Source organism: Salmo trutta, chromosome 37 (assembly GCF_901001165.1).
Source record: "Salmo trutta chromosome 37, fSalTru1.1, whole genome shotgun sequence".
NCBI lineage: Eukaryota > Metazoa > Chordata > Actinopteri > Salmoniformes > Salmonidae > Salmo > Salmo trutta.
In genome coordinates this window covers 14357470-14373466 of record NC_042993.1, presented here as the reverse complement: position 1 = coordinate 14373466, position 15997 = coordinate 14357470, and the positions used below count along the sequence as shown (strand labels likewise).

Genomic DNA, 15997 nt, shown 5'->3' with positions numbered 1-15997 from the left:
AGCCACTCTAAACTCACTAATTGGAGCCTCAAAGATCCCAGTAATGATTCTACAGCTAAATCTAAAACACCTACCAAGCAGTCTCTGTCCAATTGCCTTCCCTGTCCTAGTTTTAACATAGGAAAGTATTCAGACATCATGACATTTTCCACATTTTGTTACGTTATAGCCATATTCTAAAATGGATGAAATTATTTTTTGCCCCTCATTAATCTACACACAATACCCCATAAAGAGAAAGCAAAAACAGGTTTCCAGCACCTTCGGCAGCAATTACAGACTTGAGTCTTTTTGGGTATGACCCTACAAGCTTTGCACACCTGAATTTGGGGAGTTTCTCCCATTCTTTTCTGCAGATCCTCTTAAGCTCTGTCAGGTTGGATGCGGAGCGTCACCGCACAGCTATTTACAGGTCTCTCCAAAGATGTTTGATCGGGTTCAAGTCCGGGCTCTGGCTGAGCCACTCAAGGACATTGTGCTTAGGGTCATTGTCCTGTTGGAAGGTGAACCTTCGCCCCAGTCTGAGGTCTTGAGCACTCTGGAGCAGGTTTTCATCAAGGATCTATCTGTACTTTGCCTCGATCCTGACTAGTCTCCCGGTCCCTGCCGCTGAAAAACATCCCCACAGCATGACGCTGCCACCCCCATGCTTCACCGTAAGGATGGTGCCAGGTTTCCTCCAGACGTGACGCTTGGTATTTAGGCCAAATAGTTCAATCTTGGTTTCATCAGACAAAATAATTGTTTCTCATGGTCTGAGAGTCTTTAGCTGCCTTTTGGTAAACTCCAAGCGGGGTGTCAAGTGCCTTTTACTGAGGAGTGGCTTCCTTCTGGCCACTCTACCATAAAGGCCTGATTGGTGGAGTGAGGCAGAGATGGTTGTCCTTCTGGAAGGTTCTCCCATCTCCACAGAGGAACTCTGGAGCTCTGTCAGAGTGACCATTGGGTTCTTGGTCACCTCCCTGACTAAGGCCTTTCTCCCCCGATTGCTCAGTTTGGCCGGGAGGCCAGATCTAGGAAGAGTCTTCGTGGTTCCAAACTTCTTCCATTTAAGAATGATGGAGGCCACTGTGTTCGTGAAGACCTCCAATGCTGCAGACATTTTTTGGTACCCTTCACCAGATCTGTGCCTCGACACAATTCTGTCTCTGAGCTCTACGGACAATTCCTTCAACCTCATGGCTTGCTTTTTGCTCTGACGTGCACTGTCAACTGTGGGACCTTATATAGACAGGTGTGTGCCTTTCCAATTCTTGTCCAATCAATTGAATTTACAAAAAGTGGACTCCAACGAAGTTGTAGAAACATCTCAAGGATGATCAATAAAAACAGGACGCATCTGAGCTCAATTTCGAGTCTCATAGCAAAGGGTTTGAATGTTTACAGTCGCAAGTTTACATACACCTTAGCCAAATACATTGAAACTAAGATTTTCTCAATTCCTGACATTTAATCCTAAAAATTCCCTGTCTTAGGTCAGTTAGGATCACCACTTTATTTTAAGAACATGAAATGTCAGAATAATAGTAGAAAGAATGATTTATTTCAGATTGCATTTCTTTCATCACATTCCCAGTGGGTCAGAAGTTTACATACACTCAATAAGTATTTGGTATCATTGCCTTTAAATTGTTTAACTTGTGTCAAATGTTTCGGGTAGCCTTCCACAAGCTTCCCACTATAAGTTGGGTGAATTTTGGCCCATTCCTCCGGACAGAGCTGGTGTAACTGAGTCAATTTTGTAGGCCTCCTTGCTCGCACACGCCTTTTCAGTTCTGCCCACATATTTTCTATAGGATTGAGGTCAGGGCTTTGTGATGGCCACTCCAATACCTTGACTTTGTTGTCCTTAAGCCATTTTGTCACAATTTTGGAAATATGCTTGGGGTCATTGTCCATTTGGAAGACCCATTTGCGACCAAGCTTTAACTTCCTGACTGATGTTTTGAGATGTTGCTTCAATATAGCCACATAATGTTCCTTCCTCGTGATGCAATCTATTTTGTGAAGTGCACCAGTCCCTCCCGCAGCAAAGCACCCCCACAACATGATGCTGCCACCCCCGTGCTTCACGGTTGGGATGGTGTTCTTCGGCTTGCAAGCATTCCCCTTGATCCTCCAAACATAACAATGGTCATTATGGCCAAACAGTTCTATTTTTGTTTCATCAGACCAGAGGACATTTCACCAAAAAGTACAATCTTTGTCCCCATGTGCAGTTGCAAACCGTAGACTGGCTTTTTTATGGCGCTGTTGGAGCAGTGGCTTCTTCCTTGCTGAGCGGCCTTTCAGGTTATGTCGATATAGGACTCGTTTTACTGTGGATATAGATACTTCTGTAGCTGTTTCCTCCAGCATCTTCACACGGTCCTTTGCTACTGTTCTGGGATTGATTTGCACTTTTCGCAACAAAGTACATTCATCTCTAGGAAACAGAACGCGTCTCCTTCCTGAGCGGTATGACGGCTGCGTGGTCCCATGGTGTTTATACTTGCGTACTATTGTTTGTACAGATGAACGTGGTACCTTCAGGCGTTTGGAAATTGCTCCTAAGGATGAACCAGATTGTGGAGGTCTACAATTGTTTTTCTGAGGTCTTGGCTGATTTCTTTAGATTTTCCCATGATGTCAAGAAAAGAGGCACTGAGTTTGAAGGTAGGCCTTGAAATACATCCACAGGTACACCTCCAATTAACTTAAATGATATCAATTAGCTTATCAGAATCTGCTAAAGCCACGACATCATTTTCTGGAATTATCCAAGCTGTTTAAAGGCACAGGCAACTTAGTGTATGTAAACTTCTGACCCACATGAATTGTGATACAGTGGATTATAAGTGAAATTATCTGTCTGTAAACAATTGTTGGAAAAATTACTTGCGTCGTGCACAAGGTAGATGTCCTAACCGACTTGCCAAAACTATAGTTTGTTAACAAGAAATTTGTGGAGTGGTTGAAAAATGAGTTTTAATGACTCCAACCTAAGTGTGTGTAAACTTCTGACTTCAACTGTATGTAAAGAAGGTATTGTTTTTTTTATTTTTAATACATTTGCAAAAAAGAAATCTGAAAACCTGTTTTCGCTTTGTCATTATGGGGTATTGTGTGTAGATTGATGAGGGAAAAAGTGTATTTATTAAATTTTAGAATAAGGCTGTAATGTACCAAAATGTGGAAAACTCAAGGTGTCTGAATACTTTCCAAATGCACTGTAACTGCTCAACAAAAAATTTAAACATGGACTATTTCCTGTGCAAAGGCGTGTGTGGCTACTGTACACGTGTAAGCATATATTGACTGTATGAGTTAGTGTGGGAACAGCTAAACTAATTAAATGATGTGGATTGGTAATGGGGAGCTAAAAAAAAAGTTGTTGTTTGCACGCTATCCTTTTAATTACTTTTCAGTTCCATTTCATTCCATTTGAATTGACAGCTTGATCAACTTTTAATTGCTCGTTTTAGTAAACAGCTTATCAGCCTGCTCCAAGCCCACACACAGAGCCCTGAATGACCTGGCCAAACACACACACACAAGCTGTACTGTGGGGTTTGACAGAGTGAGATGCAGATGCAGCAAACAGGAGGCCCATTAATTTCCCCACAGCACACCAGTAGAAAGAGAGAGAGAGAGACAGAGCGAGGGAGTTGAAGGGAGAGGAGAGGGAGATGAAGGGAGAGAGGAGAGGGAGATGAAGGGAGAGAGAAGCAGAGAAAAAGGGAGAGAGAAGCAGAGAAAAAGACAGAGGGTGGGTGGAGGGAGAAAGCGAGGGAGAGAGCAAGAATAAGAGAAGCAATCAATCACCCCATCCTGAGGCACCCGTCCAGGGGGCACTGGGACTGGACTCACCCCCAGACGGTCTCACTCGTGCACACGCAATGGCCGACTCACCCCCACACGCAGACTCACCCCCCACGCGCCTACTCCTCCCCACTCGCATGCGCCGACTCACCCCCACCCCCACGCGCCGACTCACCCCCACGCGCCGACTCACCCCACGCGCCGACTCACCCCACGCACCGACTCACCCCCACGCGCCGACTCACCCCACGCGCCGACTCACCCCACTCGCACGCACCGACTCACCCAACCCCACACCGACTCACACACACACAGACAGACTCACACACGGACTAAGTCAAGTCTTCACGGACTGACGGACTCGCACACGGACTCGCACACGGACTGACGGACTCGCACACGGACTGACAGACTCACGGACTGACTGACGGACGGACTCACGGATGGACTGACGGAGTCACGGACGAACTCGCACACATGGACGGACTCGCACACACGGACTCGCACACACGGACTGACGGATTCGCACACACAGACTGATGGACTCGCACACAGACTGACAGACTGACTCACTGACGGACTGACTCACTGACGAACGGACTCACACACGGACTCACACACACGGACTCATACACACAACATGAGAAATAAGTGGCTCCAGATGAGATGTATGCTGCCACTCCCCAAGGCCTCTCCTTTCACATCAGAGATAAGGCTTTAACAAGCCTCTGTCCACCATCTGTGCTCTTTCCACCCCCCACTCTCTCTCTGACTGTCTCTCTCATCCCCACACCTGCTTTGCAAGTCTGAGCAAACACACGTGTGCACTGAGGAGGAAATCAAAACTGGATTAGGAAACGCAATCAGGACATATTAATTATGGATGGCACTCCCTGCTCTGTCTCGTGTCCTCCTACCACAGTCCAGAACACAGGAACCATGTCCCTCACACTGAAGGGTGAGGCAGAGACCCCAACAAGTGGGGGGACACTAATGGGGGAGGGTTGAACATTGAATTAGGAGATAAGACAGGAGGAGGAGGGTGGAAACCCATCTCACTTCATTTAGAAGAGTCTTCGTGCTAAATCCTAGAACTCTACTGGGCTTACTCCACCCCTCCAACTAGCCTACACTCCTCTTGGAGGTTTGGACACATGAAGGTCCAAAATCTGCATTCAGTGAGGAGAGAGACACCTGGTCAGGACATGAGGACAGAAGAGTGAGTCCACACACATGATTCCAACCACCACAAGTCCCTCCGCCCCTACCTCTCTATGACAACAGAGTAGACGGATAACCCTGTCCACGTACACAATCATGTCAACGTCTATGAAGAAGACAGGCTAAGTGTTCAATATCCACTTAGGCAAAAAAGCTGCAGGACAATATACAACTAGGGTTTGGCAGGAAACTCTCCCCCATTCATCACTCATGTTCCTGCCCTTTAAAAAACCCACTAGGGATAGTAAAGACCATCAGCGCAAGCACACACGCTCCTAAATCCTATCACTCAATTCAGTGCTCCCCTTTGGGAATAACCATATGTCTAAATGTAAGTCAAGTCTTCTTAGAATCCTTGAGGAGGAGGGTGGTCCTGATTAGCAGTTTCTATGAGGACAGGATGTGTCTGTTAGGGTTGCAAAGCTACCGGTAATTTGACAAAGTTACCAGAATCTTCAGTAATTTTGGTAAATAACAGAAAAGCTATGGCAATCTAATGTAACTTCGGTCATTTATACTTTAAAAAAAATTATTGCTATTTAGTATACATTTTTTATATCTGTGTCATACTGTCCATGAGTTTCTAGTAGCTAGACCATGTGGTTCAAGAGAAAATAGCCTAATTCATTTTAAAAGCATCTAATCAACAATGCCACGAGATGTCTTGTGATAGATTACATGAAATCACTGAAAGATACCAAAATTCTGGTAGTTTACTGGCAAAGTTAGACATTTTCCAGTAATATACCCTCCCTTTGCAACCCAAGACCGTGTCTTCTCAAGCCTCCATGGATATTTCAGTACATCTATTAGTGCCTGAGTGGAGGGGTTGTTTTTCTGTCAGTACTAGGAGGAAAGCCAACCACACACACACACACACACAAACACACACACAAACACACACATTTATTCACAGAAATTAGGAGGGCTTTTACCAGCGTGACGAGAGCAGGATGCGTAGGCCACTGATTCATTCGTTAAAAGGCCCCTTAATAAATTCCCCACTTTTAATGTTTCACAGTGCTATTAAAGGCTTGCCAGGCCAGGCAGAGCCCTGTTGCCCATTACAGCTTTCAATAAATGACAATCTACGCTACGCTGCGTGATGGTGGAGAAAGAAAGGGAAGGGGAAAAAAGCTGACAGGCTTTCGGTTCAGCCTGCCTTGCAAAGCGCTGCTCCTAATAGCACATAAAGACTTATTAGCCTCGGCGTTGTGTGCTTGGCGCTTAATAAGAGAGAGGCATATTGTTTCAGAGTAGCATGGCTTAAGTTAATGAATAGAGGAGCTCCTGCGCTAGGGGCTAATTCACATCGCTCAGCTGAACAGGCTCCATATCAATCTGGATCAGTCACACGGAGGTTTCAAACAGAACAGGAAGCAGGGAATGTAGTCTGCTGGAGCTAGTGGAGAGACAGGGAGAAGCCCAGAACAAAACAATACAAGAAAGAAAGATAGAAAAACAGATGATGGCACCTCATACAATTCCCTTTTTATTTTCACTGACTCTTTTTTAAATGATTTTGTTTGTATTTTTTTTTAAGGTGGAACTTGTAAATTCATTATGCGACGGCCAGGGCTGCAGAATGAACAGAACGGTGAAAATGAGCTTTATTTATTAACTCTCTCTGTAAGACACAACCACAAACTTATCATGCCCTGGTGTACTGTAATTCATTGTTCCCGTGAGACAAATAGAAACAGGAAATTAATTTGGGAGTCAGGATTTATCTCCTCCTCTCTCTCTGTCTGTCCATCCCACTTAAAGTAGAGGAGAGCCTCTGACATTGATCACTTCTTTCATGATGAGGACCAAGGGTTCTTCCACCACTCTCTCTCGTGCAGAAGGTGATGCTGTTGCATGTGCGGGCTCACATCAGACCTGGGTTCCAATAGTATTTGTCTTCTTTCAAATACTACTGAATACTATCAAATACGCTTCGAGCAAAAGACTGTGCCTGCCTTGATTGGAACGTGCATGCGTGTGCATATACAACTACGTTTTGCCCCTCTATTCGGGCACTTGGGCAAACCTTCCTCTCAAATACCTGGTCCCTTAGAGCACTTACTGTTTGATGTGCCCGGAGGCTCTTCAAAGCCAGAGGCTTGAAGATACAGTGGGAATAGCAGAGAACCAACCCGAAGAGCAAATGTATCAGGTACTGGGGCGGGTAATAGCCAAGGCAGCAGAACCCAGGGCTAGGGGTGAATCCAGGGTTGGAGATGGGGGTTAAGGAAGGAGACCGGACCTGAGGTATGGGATAGGGCTGGGATGATACCAGTCTCACAATATCTTTTTTTTTCCATGGTGAAAATGAAAAACACAAAGCAGACCAAATTCTTTGGTCCTTTAAAAACCTGCTGTGTGTAAAATATTGTGTGCTATAGCTTGAAAAATCTATAATTGTGACTCTGGATGACAACATAATGTTGTTTGTTTCCAACAGTAGGGCTGTTTTCCTAAAGAAGTTAAATCCGCTTAGTGTTTTGTTTCCTTGCCGCGATACTGGTATCATCCCAGCCCTACTGTGGGAGAGAGCTTTTTGAAAGTGATACTCTCATACCCAATCCCAGCCCACTTCATGAAGTACTCTCTCTGGAATAGCAGAATGGGTGTAAAAACTAGTCGAAACTCCACTTAGCCCACCAGAGGAAGCTAGGGATTGATTGGAGTGAGACAGTGACATGTTTCCATGGAAAAAAACACTATAAAAATCTGGACATTAACACATTTAAGAAAGCCTAATGAAGATAATGAGTGACAGGCAGGGAGACAAACACCTGAGCCGGCGTCTGCAAAAATAACAACAGCAACCACACATGCATGACCAATCCTTCTCTTAATCAATTTGTCTCAGCCTGCGATCTCACACACACACACACACACACACACACACACACACACACACACACACACGCACACACAGTATGCCTGTCATCTTGATTGACAGACAGGTTAAGTAAGGTGAACAGCTACAGGAGTACTCTTCAAATATGACAAAATATGTTCCAAGGTTTAAACATATCCAGTCATCTTCAGATATGATGCCATGTTTTGGGCACATCCAGGGGAGTTCATTCCACATTTAGGATTCTACCCAAAATCTATTCACAATTGAACGTAGTGCATTTCACAACACACTTGACAGAGAATAAATGCCATAATAACTGTTTCTAAACATCCCACCATGATCCCATACAGAATGACTCCAGAAATGTAGATGAAGAACCAGAAGAAAAGACAGTGATGTGATTGAACTGAAGCCAACTGACCACCTCTGCTCTCCCATCTCCCAAACGGCTGGGTGGGGATTGGCTCACCTGTCCATCAGTCCGGTCCACTGCCTTGCTATTGGCTGAGGGAAGATTTGTAAGCCTGTCACTTAGACTGTCACTCAGCCTGTCAGTCAGGGAGGAGAAGCCATTGTGGCTCCAGACAGCTGGCTGAGAACTACAGCACTTCCATTAAGACTCAACATCACTCACTGCCAATTACGGCTCCAGAACGCACCCAGTCGCCGGAATATGGACACCAGGGAGTGAAACTGAGCACGCCCTGGCTGGCACTCACACAGTCACACAGATACCCTTTACAGACAGAGTTTACGGTATGTTGCCAGTAAAAAATTGTATCAGCCAATGTTTTTTAGAGCCCAATTCATATAGTCCCATTTTTACCATATTCTTGGCCGGGAAAAGCCTTGCATATCTCCCGTGCAGATTCTGGCAAGTTTAGGAGAGGAAGTAGACGTGGGCCGATGTGGGTGGATGTCTATTTCAATAAATCAATTGAATATACACCATCACAAAGAAATATATGACTAATTTGTTTTAGGCAGGCCCTAAAACACTATAAAACTAATAAAATGTATTTTCAAAAGAATAGAATGGCACATTTTTGTTGTTTATGTTACTGGTCTGTGCAGCCTATATAGTGCATATGGAAAGTATTCAGACCCATTGACTTTTTCCACATTTTGTTACGTTATTTGTTACTTTATTCTAAAATTGATTAAATAGTTTTTTTCCCCCCTCAATCAATCTACATATAATACCCCATAATGACAAAGCAAAAACAGGTATAGATATATATGTTTTGCAAATAAAAACTGAAAAAAATTAATTTACATAAGTATTCAGACCCTTTACTCAGTACTTTGTTGAATTACTTTTGGCAGCGATTACAGCCTAGAGTATTCTTGGGTATGACGCTACAAGCTTGGGACACCTGCATTTAGGGAGTTTCTCCCATTCTACTCTGCAGATCCTCTCAAGCTCTGTCAGGTTGGATGGGGAGTGTCGCTGCACAGCTATTTTCAGGTCTCTCCAGAGATGTTCGATCGGGTTCAAGTCTGGGCTCTGGCTGGGCCACTCAAGGACATTCAGAGACTTGTCTTGAAGCCACTCCTGTGTTGTCTTGGCTGTGTGCTTAGGGTCGTTGTCCTGTTGGATGGTGAACCTTCACTCCAGACTGAGGTCCTGAGCAGGTTTTCTTTAAGGATCTCTCTGTACTTTGCTCCGTTCATCTTTCCCTCGATCCTGACTATTCTCCCAGTCCCTGCCGCTGAAAAACATGCCCACAGCATGACGCTGCCACAACGATGCTTCATCATAAGGATGGTGCCAGGTTTCTTCCAGATGTGACGCTTGGCATTCAGGCCAGAGAGTTCAATCTGTTTCATCAGACTAGAGAATCTTGTTTCTCATGGTCAGAGTCCTTTAGGTGCAAGCAGGCTGTTGTGCTTTTTATTGAGGAGCGGCTTCTGTCTGGCCACTCTACCATAAAGGCCTGATTGGTGGAGTGCTGCAGAGATGGTTGTCCTCCTGAAAGGTTCTCCCATCTCCACAGAGGAACTCTAGAGCTATGTCAGAGTGACCTTTGGGTTCTTGCCAAGGCCCTTCTCCCTCGGTTGCTCAGTTTGGCCGGGCAACCAGCTCTAGGAAGAGTCTTGGCGGTTCCAAACGTCTTCCATTTAAGATAGATGGAGGCCACTGTGTTCTTGGGGACCTTCAATGCTGCAGAAATGTTTTTGGTACCCTTCCTCAGATCTGTGCCTCTACACAATCCTGTCGTCTCGGAGCTCTACGGACAATTTCTTCGACATCATGGCTTGGTTTTTGCTCTGACATGCACTGTCAACTGTGGGACCTTCTATAGACAAGTGTGTGCCTTTCCAAATCATATCTCATATATTTACTACAGGTGGACTCCAATCAAGTTGTAGAAACATCAAGGATGATCAATGGAAACAGGATGCACCGGAGCTCAATTTCGAGTCTCATAGCAAAGGGCCTGAATACTTATGTAAATAAGGTATGCGTTTTTTATTTTACATTTTACATTTACATTTTACATTTTAGTCATTTAGCAGATGCTCTTATCCAGAGCGACTTACAGTAGTGAATGCATACATTTCATACAATTTCATACATTATTTTTTTTTCTGTGCTGGCCCCCCGTGGGAAGCGAACCCACAACCCTGGCGTTGCAAACACCATGCTCTACCAACTGAGCTACAGGGAAGGCCTTTTTAATAAATCAAATATAAAAACATTTTTTGCTTTGTCATTGTGGGGTATTGTGTGTAGATTGATGACGAAAAAAGTTATTTAACCAATGTTAGAATAAGGCTGTAATGTAACACAATGTGGAAAAGGTCAAGGGGTCTGAATACTTTCCAAATGCACTGTATGGCTGCAGCATGCACATGAAGTATTTTGTTCATTAAACAGACAAGACACACTTAGGCTACCCTGATCACAGTCAACACGCATATATTTTATAGTAGACTAAGAATATAGGTACCATTGAGAGCATCTTGACTGGCTGTATCACTGCTTGGTATGGCAATAGCACCGTCCTCGATCACAAGGCACGACAGAAGGTGGTGCAGACAGCCCAGTACATCACTGGGACCGAGCTCCTTGCCATCCATGATCTCTGTATCAGGTGGTGTGAAAGGAAGGCCCGGAAAATTGTTAACGACTCCAACCACCCAAGCCATAGACTGTTCTCTCTGCTTCCGCACGGCAAACAGTCCCGGTGCATCAAGTCTAACGCCAACAGGCTCCTGAATAGCTTCAATCCCCACGCCATAATAATGCTAAATACTGTTGCTAACAAAATAGCTACATGGACTATCTGAGTTGACGCTTATATTTTATTCTTATTTTTGCACTGTCTCTATGCACACTCCCAGGGAGCTACACACTCACACACACTGACACACATACATTTATAATGACTCTACACACACCCACAAAATCATCACATATGCTGCTGCTACTACTCTGTTTATCATATAACCCCTAATACATACATTGTATACAAAAGTATGTGGACACACCTTCTAATTAGTGGCTTCGGCTATTTCAGCCACACCCGTTGCTGACGGGTGTATAAAATTGAGCACACAGCCATGCAATCTCCATAGACAAACAAGCAGGGAGAAAGGTTTTACAGTTTTAAAGCTAATTTCCTGCAATTCTACACATTTTGACATAACTTATGCCATGTTAATATGATGAGTGACTAACAAAATCAACAGGGGGCCCCTGGAGGTCAGGGACCCTGGGTAGGCCTACATTATATTCACAGTACATGATCCTTGGTTGGCTGAGTGTCAGTGAATTTTTTGGGGGGACATTCAAGTCGTCAATGTGTTGCTATAACTAGCAGCAAGATAACCTAATGTTTGAACTTTTGAGTTTGTGACGCAATAGGGTAAATGCAGATGGGCAACCCTCAGGCTATTTATTTCTAGCCGCTATGCTGCATCAGGTGGGCTACATCATGTGATAATGCTTATTGATAAATAGTAGGACTGGGACGATACCAGTATCGTGATATTTTTTCCATGGCAAAAATAAAAACAGGAAGCAGATCTAACTCTTTGGTCCTTTAAAAACCTGCTGTATGTAAAATATTTTGATCTGTATCTTGGAAAATAAATCATAATGATGTCTGTTTCCAACATCAGGGCTGTTTTCCTTAAGATGTTAAATCCTCTTTGCGATTTGTTTCCTTACCATGATATTAACGAGTATCGCGATACTGGTATCGTCCCGGCCCAACTAAACAGCTCACCTGCCTGACAATATGGACCAATCTATTATATTGGGGTCATTTCTGGAGGGGGAATGATATTTTAATTTTCACTTATGAGTAGAAAGTCTTTTTAAAAAGTAACCAGAACTGACCTTCTCACAGTCATTCTCCCTCCAAAATGTCAGGTCCGTCCGTGATGTGTAGTATGCTGTGTGCCCCCCACCTCCCAAATCCCCATGTAACCATTGGGTGTCTTACCTCGTGGAGTTCAGAGGTGTAGATGGGTTTCTCCTCAAAGCCGATGGGATCACTAGGAGGAATCTCTACCTCTTCATTCATCTTATTATTCTCTCTCTTTATCCCCTCTGGTAACATCAGCTGAACACATCCCAAATATTAACAACGCGCCACATTACATAAAGCACATTTACACCCCAATCTATTTATTACCAACTGAACTACATAATATTAAACATTTTACAATACACATAATAAAACAACAAACAGTGCCTCAACTTGAAAACAAACCCATTCAAAACATTGCAAAAGTCATGTTCAGATTAGAAAATGTATCAACTTTCCAGTGAACATCATTTCGTACACCCTCTCTCTGCTCGACACTGGAGACCGCCGTGCTGTCAACAGGGCCTGCTCTCTGGAGTAACACAACCATTAATCAACCACAACACAACTGTGACGCAACAATAACGCATCCATAAAACCCATAAAGAAATATATATATAGTATTTCAACACCAAACATCCACATGAAGAGCAGAACAGCCATACACATGCTTAATGTGTGGTTGGTTGTGATTGGGGATGGATACTAGAGTTGAGAGCTGTTAGACAGGAGAGGTGTGGAGATGTGAGGCTCTGCAGTAATACTATTCTCTGCTAACGTAACGTGGCTTACCTCTCTGCTAATCTCTTCCCTCACACTCTGCCGGATTTGGCCCGGATAAGTTTTTAATTAAACAGATCGCTGCGCCGCTTTTTTATCCGCTGAAAGTAAACTTTCAGAAAGATCCCTTCTTATTTATTATTTTCAGAAAAAAATGTGACCAGGAGCTGTGTTTTTTTTCTTATAACCTGCAGCCGAGCAGTGATGAAAAATGCAGGAGGGTGTTTCCATACGGAAAGGAGAGATCACAGGGAGATATAGAAAAAGAAGTAAAGCAGAGAGAGAAGGGAAAACGAAAGAGAGAGAGGGAAAAAGAGGCAAAGAGAAAGAAATGGGAAGAGAGACAGAGAAGAGAAAGGGGAAGAGAGAGAGAAGAGAAAAGGGGAAGAGAGAGAGAAGAGAAAGGGGAAGAGAGAGAGAAGAGAAAGGGGAAGAGAGAGAGAAGAGAAAGGGGAAGAGAGAGAGAAGAGAAAGGGGAAGAGAGAGAGAAGAGAAAGGGGAAGAGAGAGAGAAGAGAAAGGGGAAGAGAGAGAGAAGAGAAAGGGGAAGAGAGAGAGAAGAGAAAGGGGAAGAGAGAGAGAAGAGAAAGGGGAAGAGAGAGAGAAGAGAAAGGGGAAGAGAGAGAGAAGAGAAAGGGGAAGAGAGAGAGAGAGAAAGGGGAAGAGAGAGAGAAGAGAAAGGGGGACGAAGAGAGAAGAAGAAAAGTGGAAAAAAGAGAGACAGTGAGGACAGTCAAAGGGGAGAGAGAGAGAGAAGAGAAAGGGGAAAGAGAGAGAGAGAGAAAGGGGGCAGAGAGAGATGAAAGAGAAAGGGGAAGAGGAGAGAAGAGAGAAAGGGGGAAGAGAGAGGAGAAGAGAAAGGGGAAGAGAGAGAGAAGAGAAAGAAAGAGAAAAGGGGAAGAGAGAGAGAAGAAGAAAGGGGAAGAGAGAGAGAAGAGAAAGGGGAAGAGAGAGAGAAGAGAAAGGGGAAGAGAGAGAGAAGAGAAAGGGGAAGAGAGAGAGAAGAGAAAGGGGAAGAGAGAGAGAAGAGAAAAGGGGGAAGGAGAGAGAAGAGAAAGGGGAAGAGAGAGAGAAGAGAAAGGGGAAGAGAGAGAGAAGAGAAAGGGGAAGAGAGAGAGAAGAGAAAGGGGAAGAGAGAGAGAAGAGAAAGGGGAAGAGAGAGAGAAGAGAAGGGGAAGAGAGAGAGAGAGAGATCTAGTGTGGTGGTTCACCTCTGAGCTGTCATCTCCTTGGGGTCAAAGTAGAGGTCGGAAGAGGATTCGGTGTCATCCCAGCGTCTCTCCCCCCTCTTCCTCTCCCTCTTCCTCCGGTGCATCTTCATCATCTCTTTCTCCTTCTCCGACTGGATGGTCACCTGACAGCTGTACGTGGGCTTGCTGCTCCCCTCTCCTCTGCCTCCTTTACGGCTAACATCTAAACACAAGAATAACAGAGACATCAGTAAAAGGTTACAAACCGACAGAGATGGTCACAAAGAAACAGTTGGGTCATCCCTGATACATTCAATGTTTCTTTGAGCTAAGCTACAATGTTGTCTTGTGTAATTTAGCACTTATATGGTAACTTATTATGGAACAGCATGTACAGTACTGTAATACACAATTTGCCACCGCCTATAGTATACCGCCTATACTATTGTATACCGCCTATAAGATACCGCCTATACTATTGTATACCGCCTATACAATACCGCCTACACTATTGTATACCGCCTATACAATACCGCCTATACTATTGTATACCGCCTATACAATACCGCCTATACTATTGTATACCGCATATACTATACCGCCTATACTATTGTATACCGCCTATACTATACCGCCTATACTATTGTATACCGCCTATACTATTGTATACCGCCTATACTATTGTATACCGCCTATACTATTGTATACCGCCTATACTATTGTATACCGCCTATACTATTGTATACCGCCTATACTACTGTATACCGCCTATACTATTGTATATCGCCTATACTATTGTATACCACCTATACAATACCGCCTATACCATTGTATACCGCCTATACTACTGTATACCGCCTATACTACTGTATACCGCCTATACTACTGTATACCGCCTATACTACTGTATACCGCTTATACTATTGTATACCGCCTATACTACTGTATACCGCCTATACTATTGTATACCGCCTATACTACTGTATACCGCCTATACTATTGTATACCGCCTATACTACGGTATACCGGCTATACTATTGTATACCGCCTATACTATACTGCCTATACTATTGTATACCGCCTATACTATACCGCCTATACTATTGTATACCGCCTATACTACTGTATACCGCCAATACTATTGTATACCGCCTATACTATTGTATACCGCCTATACTATTGTATACCGCCTATACTATACCGCCTATACTATTGTATACCGCCTATACTATACCGCCTATACTATTGTATACCGCCTATACTATACCGCCTATACTATTGTATACCGCCTATACTACTGTATATCGCCTATACTATTGTATACCGCCTATACTATTGTATACCGCCTATACTACTGTATACCGCCTATACTATTGTATACCACCTATACTATTGTATACCGCCTATACTATTGTATACCGCCTATACAACTGTATACCGCCTATACAACTGTATACCACCTATACTATTGTATACCGCCTATACTATACCGCCTATACTATACCGCCTATACTATTGTATACCGCCTATACTATTGTATACCGCCTATACTATTGTATACCGCCTATACTACTGTATACCGCCTATACTATTGTATACCGCCTATACTATTGTATACCGCCTATACTACTGTATACCGCCTAAACTATTGTATACCGCCTATACTATTGTATACCGCCTATACTATTGTATACCGCCTATACAACTGTATACCGCCTAAACTATTGTATACCGCCTAAACTATTGTATACCGCCTATACTATTGTATACCGCCTATACTATTGTATACCGCCTATACTATTGTTTACCGCCTATACTATTGTATACCGCCTATAC

The 15997-nt window shown here is 43.8% G+C and overlaps 1 protein-coding gene and 1 pseudogene across 1 annotated transcript in view; both read right to left on the bottom strand.

Annotated features, from left to right (window-relative positions):
* Positions 1-12451, bottom strand: part of LOC115176482 (activating signal cointegrator 1 complex subunit 3-like) — a 114227-nt pseudogene extending 101776 nt beyond the window's left edge.
* Positions 12452-12492: 41 nt separating this feature from the next.
* Positions 12493-15997, bottom strand: part of LOC115177526 (activating signal cointegrator 1 complex subunit 3-like) — a 50312-nt gene continuing 46807 nt past the window's right edge. Inside the window, exons 8-9 of the mRNA XM_029738400.1 lie at positions 14183-14384; positions 12493-12724 (exon numbers count right to left, since the gene is read on the bottom strand). Of these exons, the coding sequence (XP_029594260.1) occupies positions 12625-12724; positions 14183-14384 (302 nt within the window). The 3' untranslated portion in view covers positions 12493-12624. The remainder of the gene's footprint in view (positions 12725-14182; positions 14385-15997) is intronic.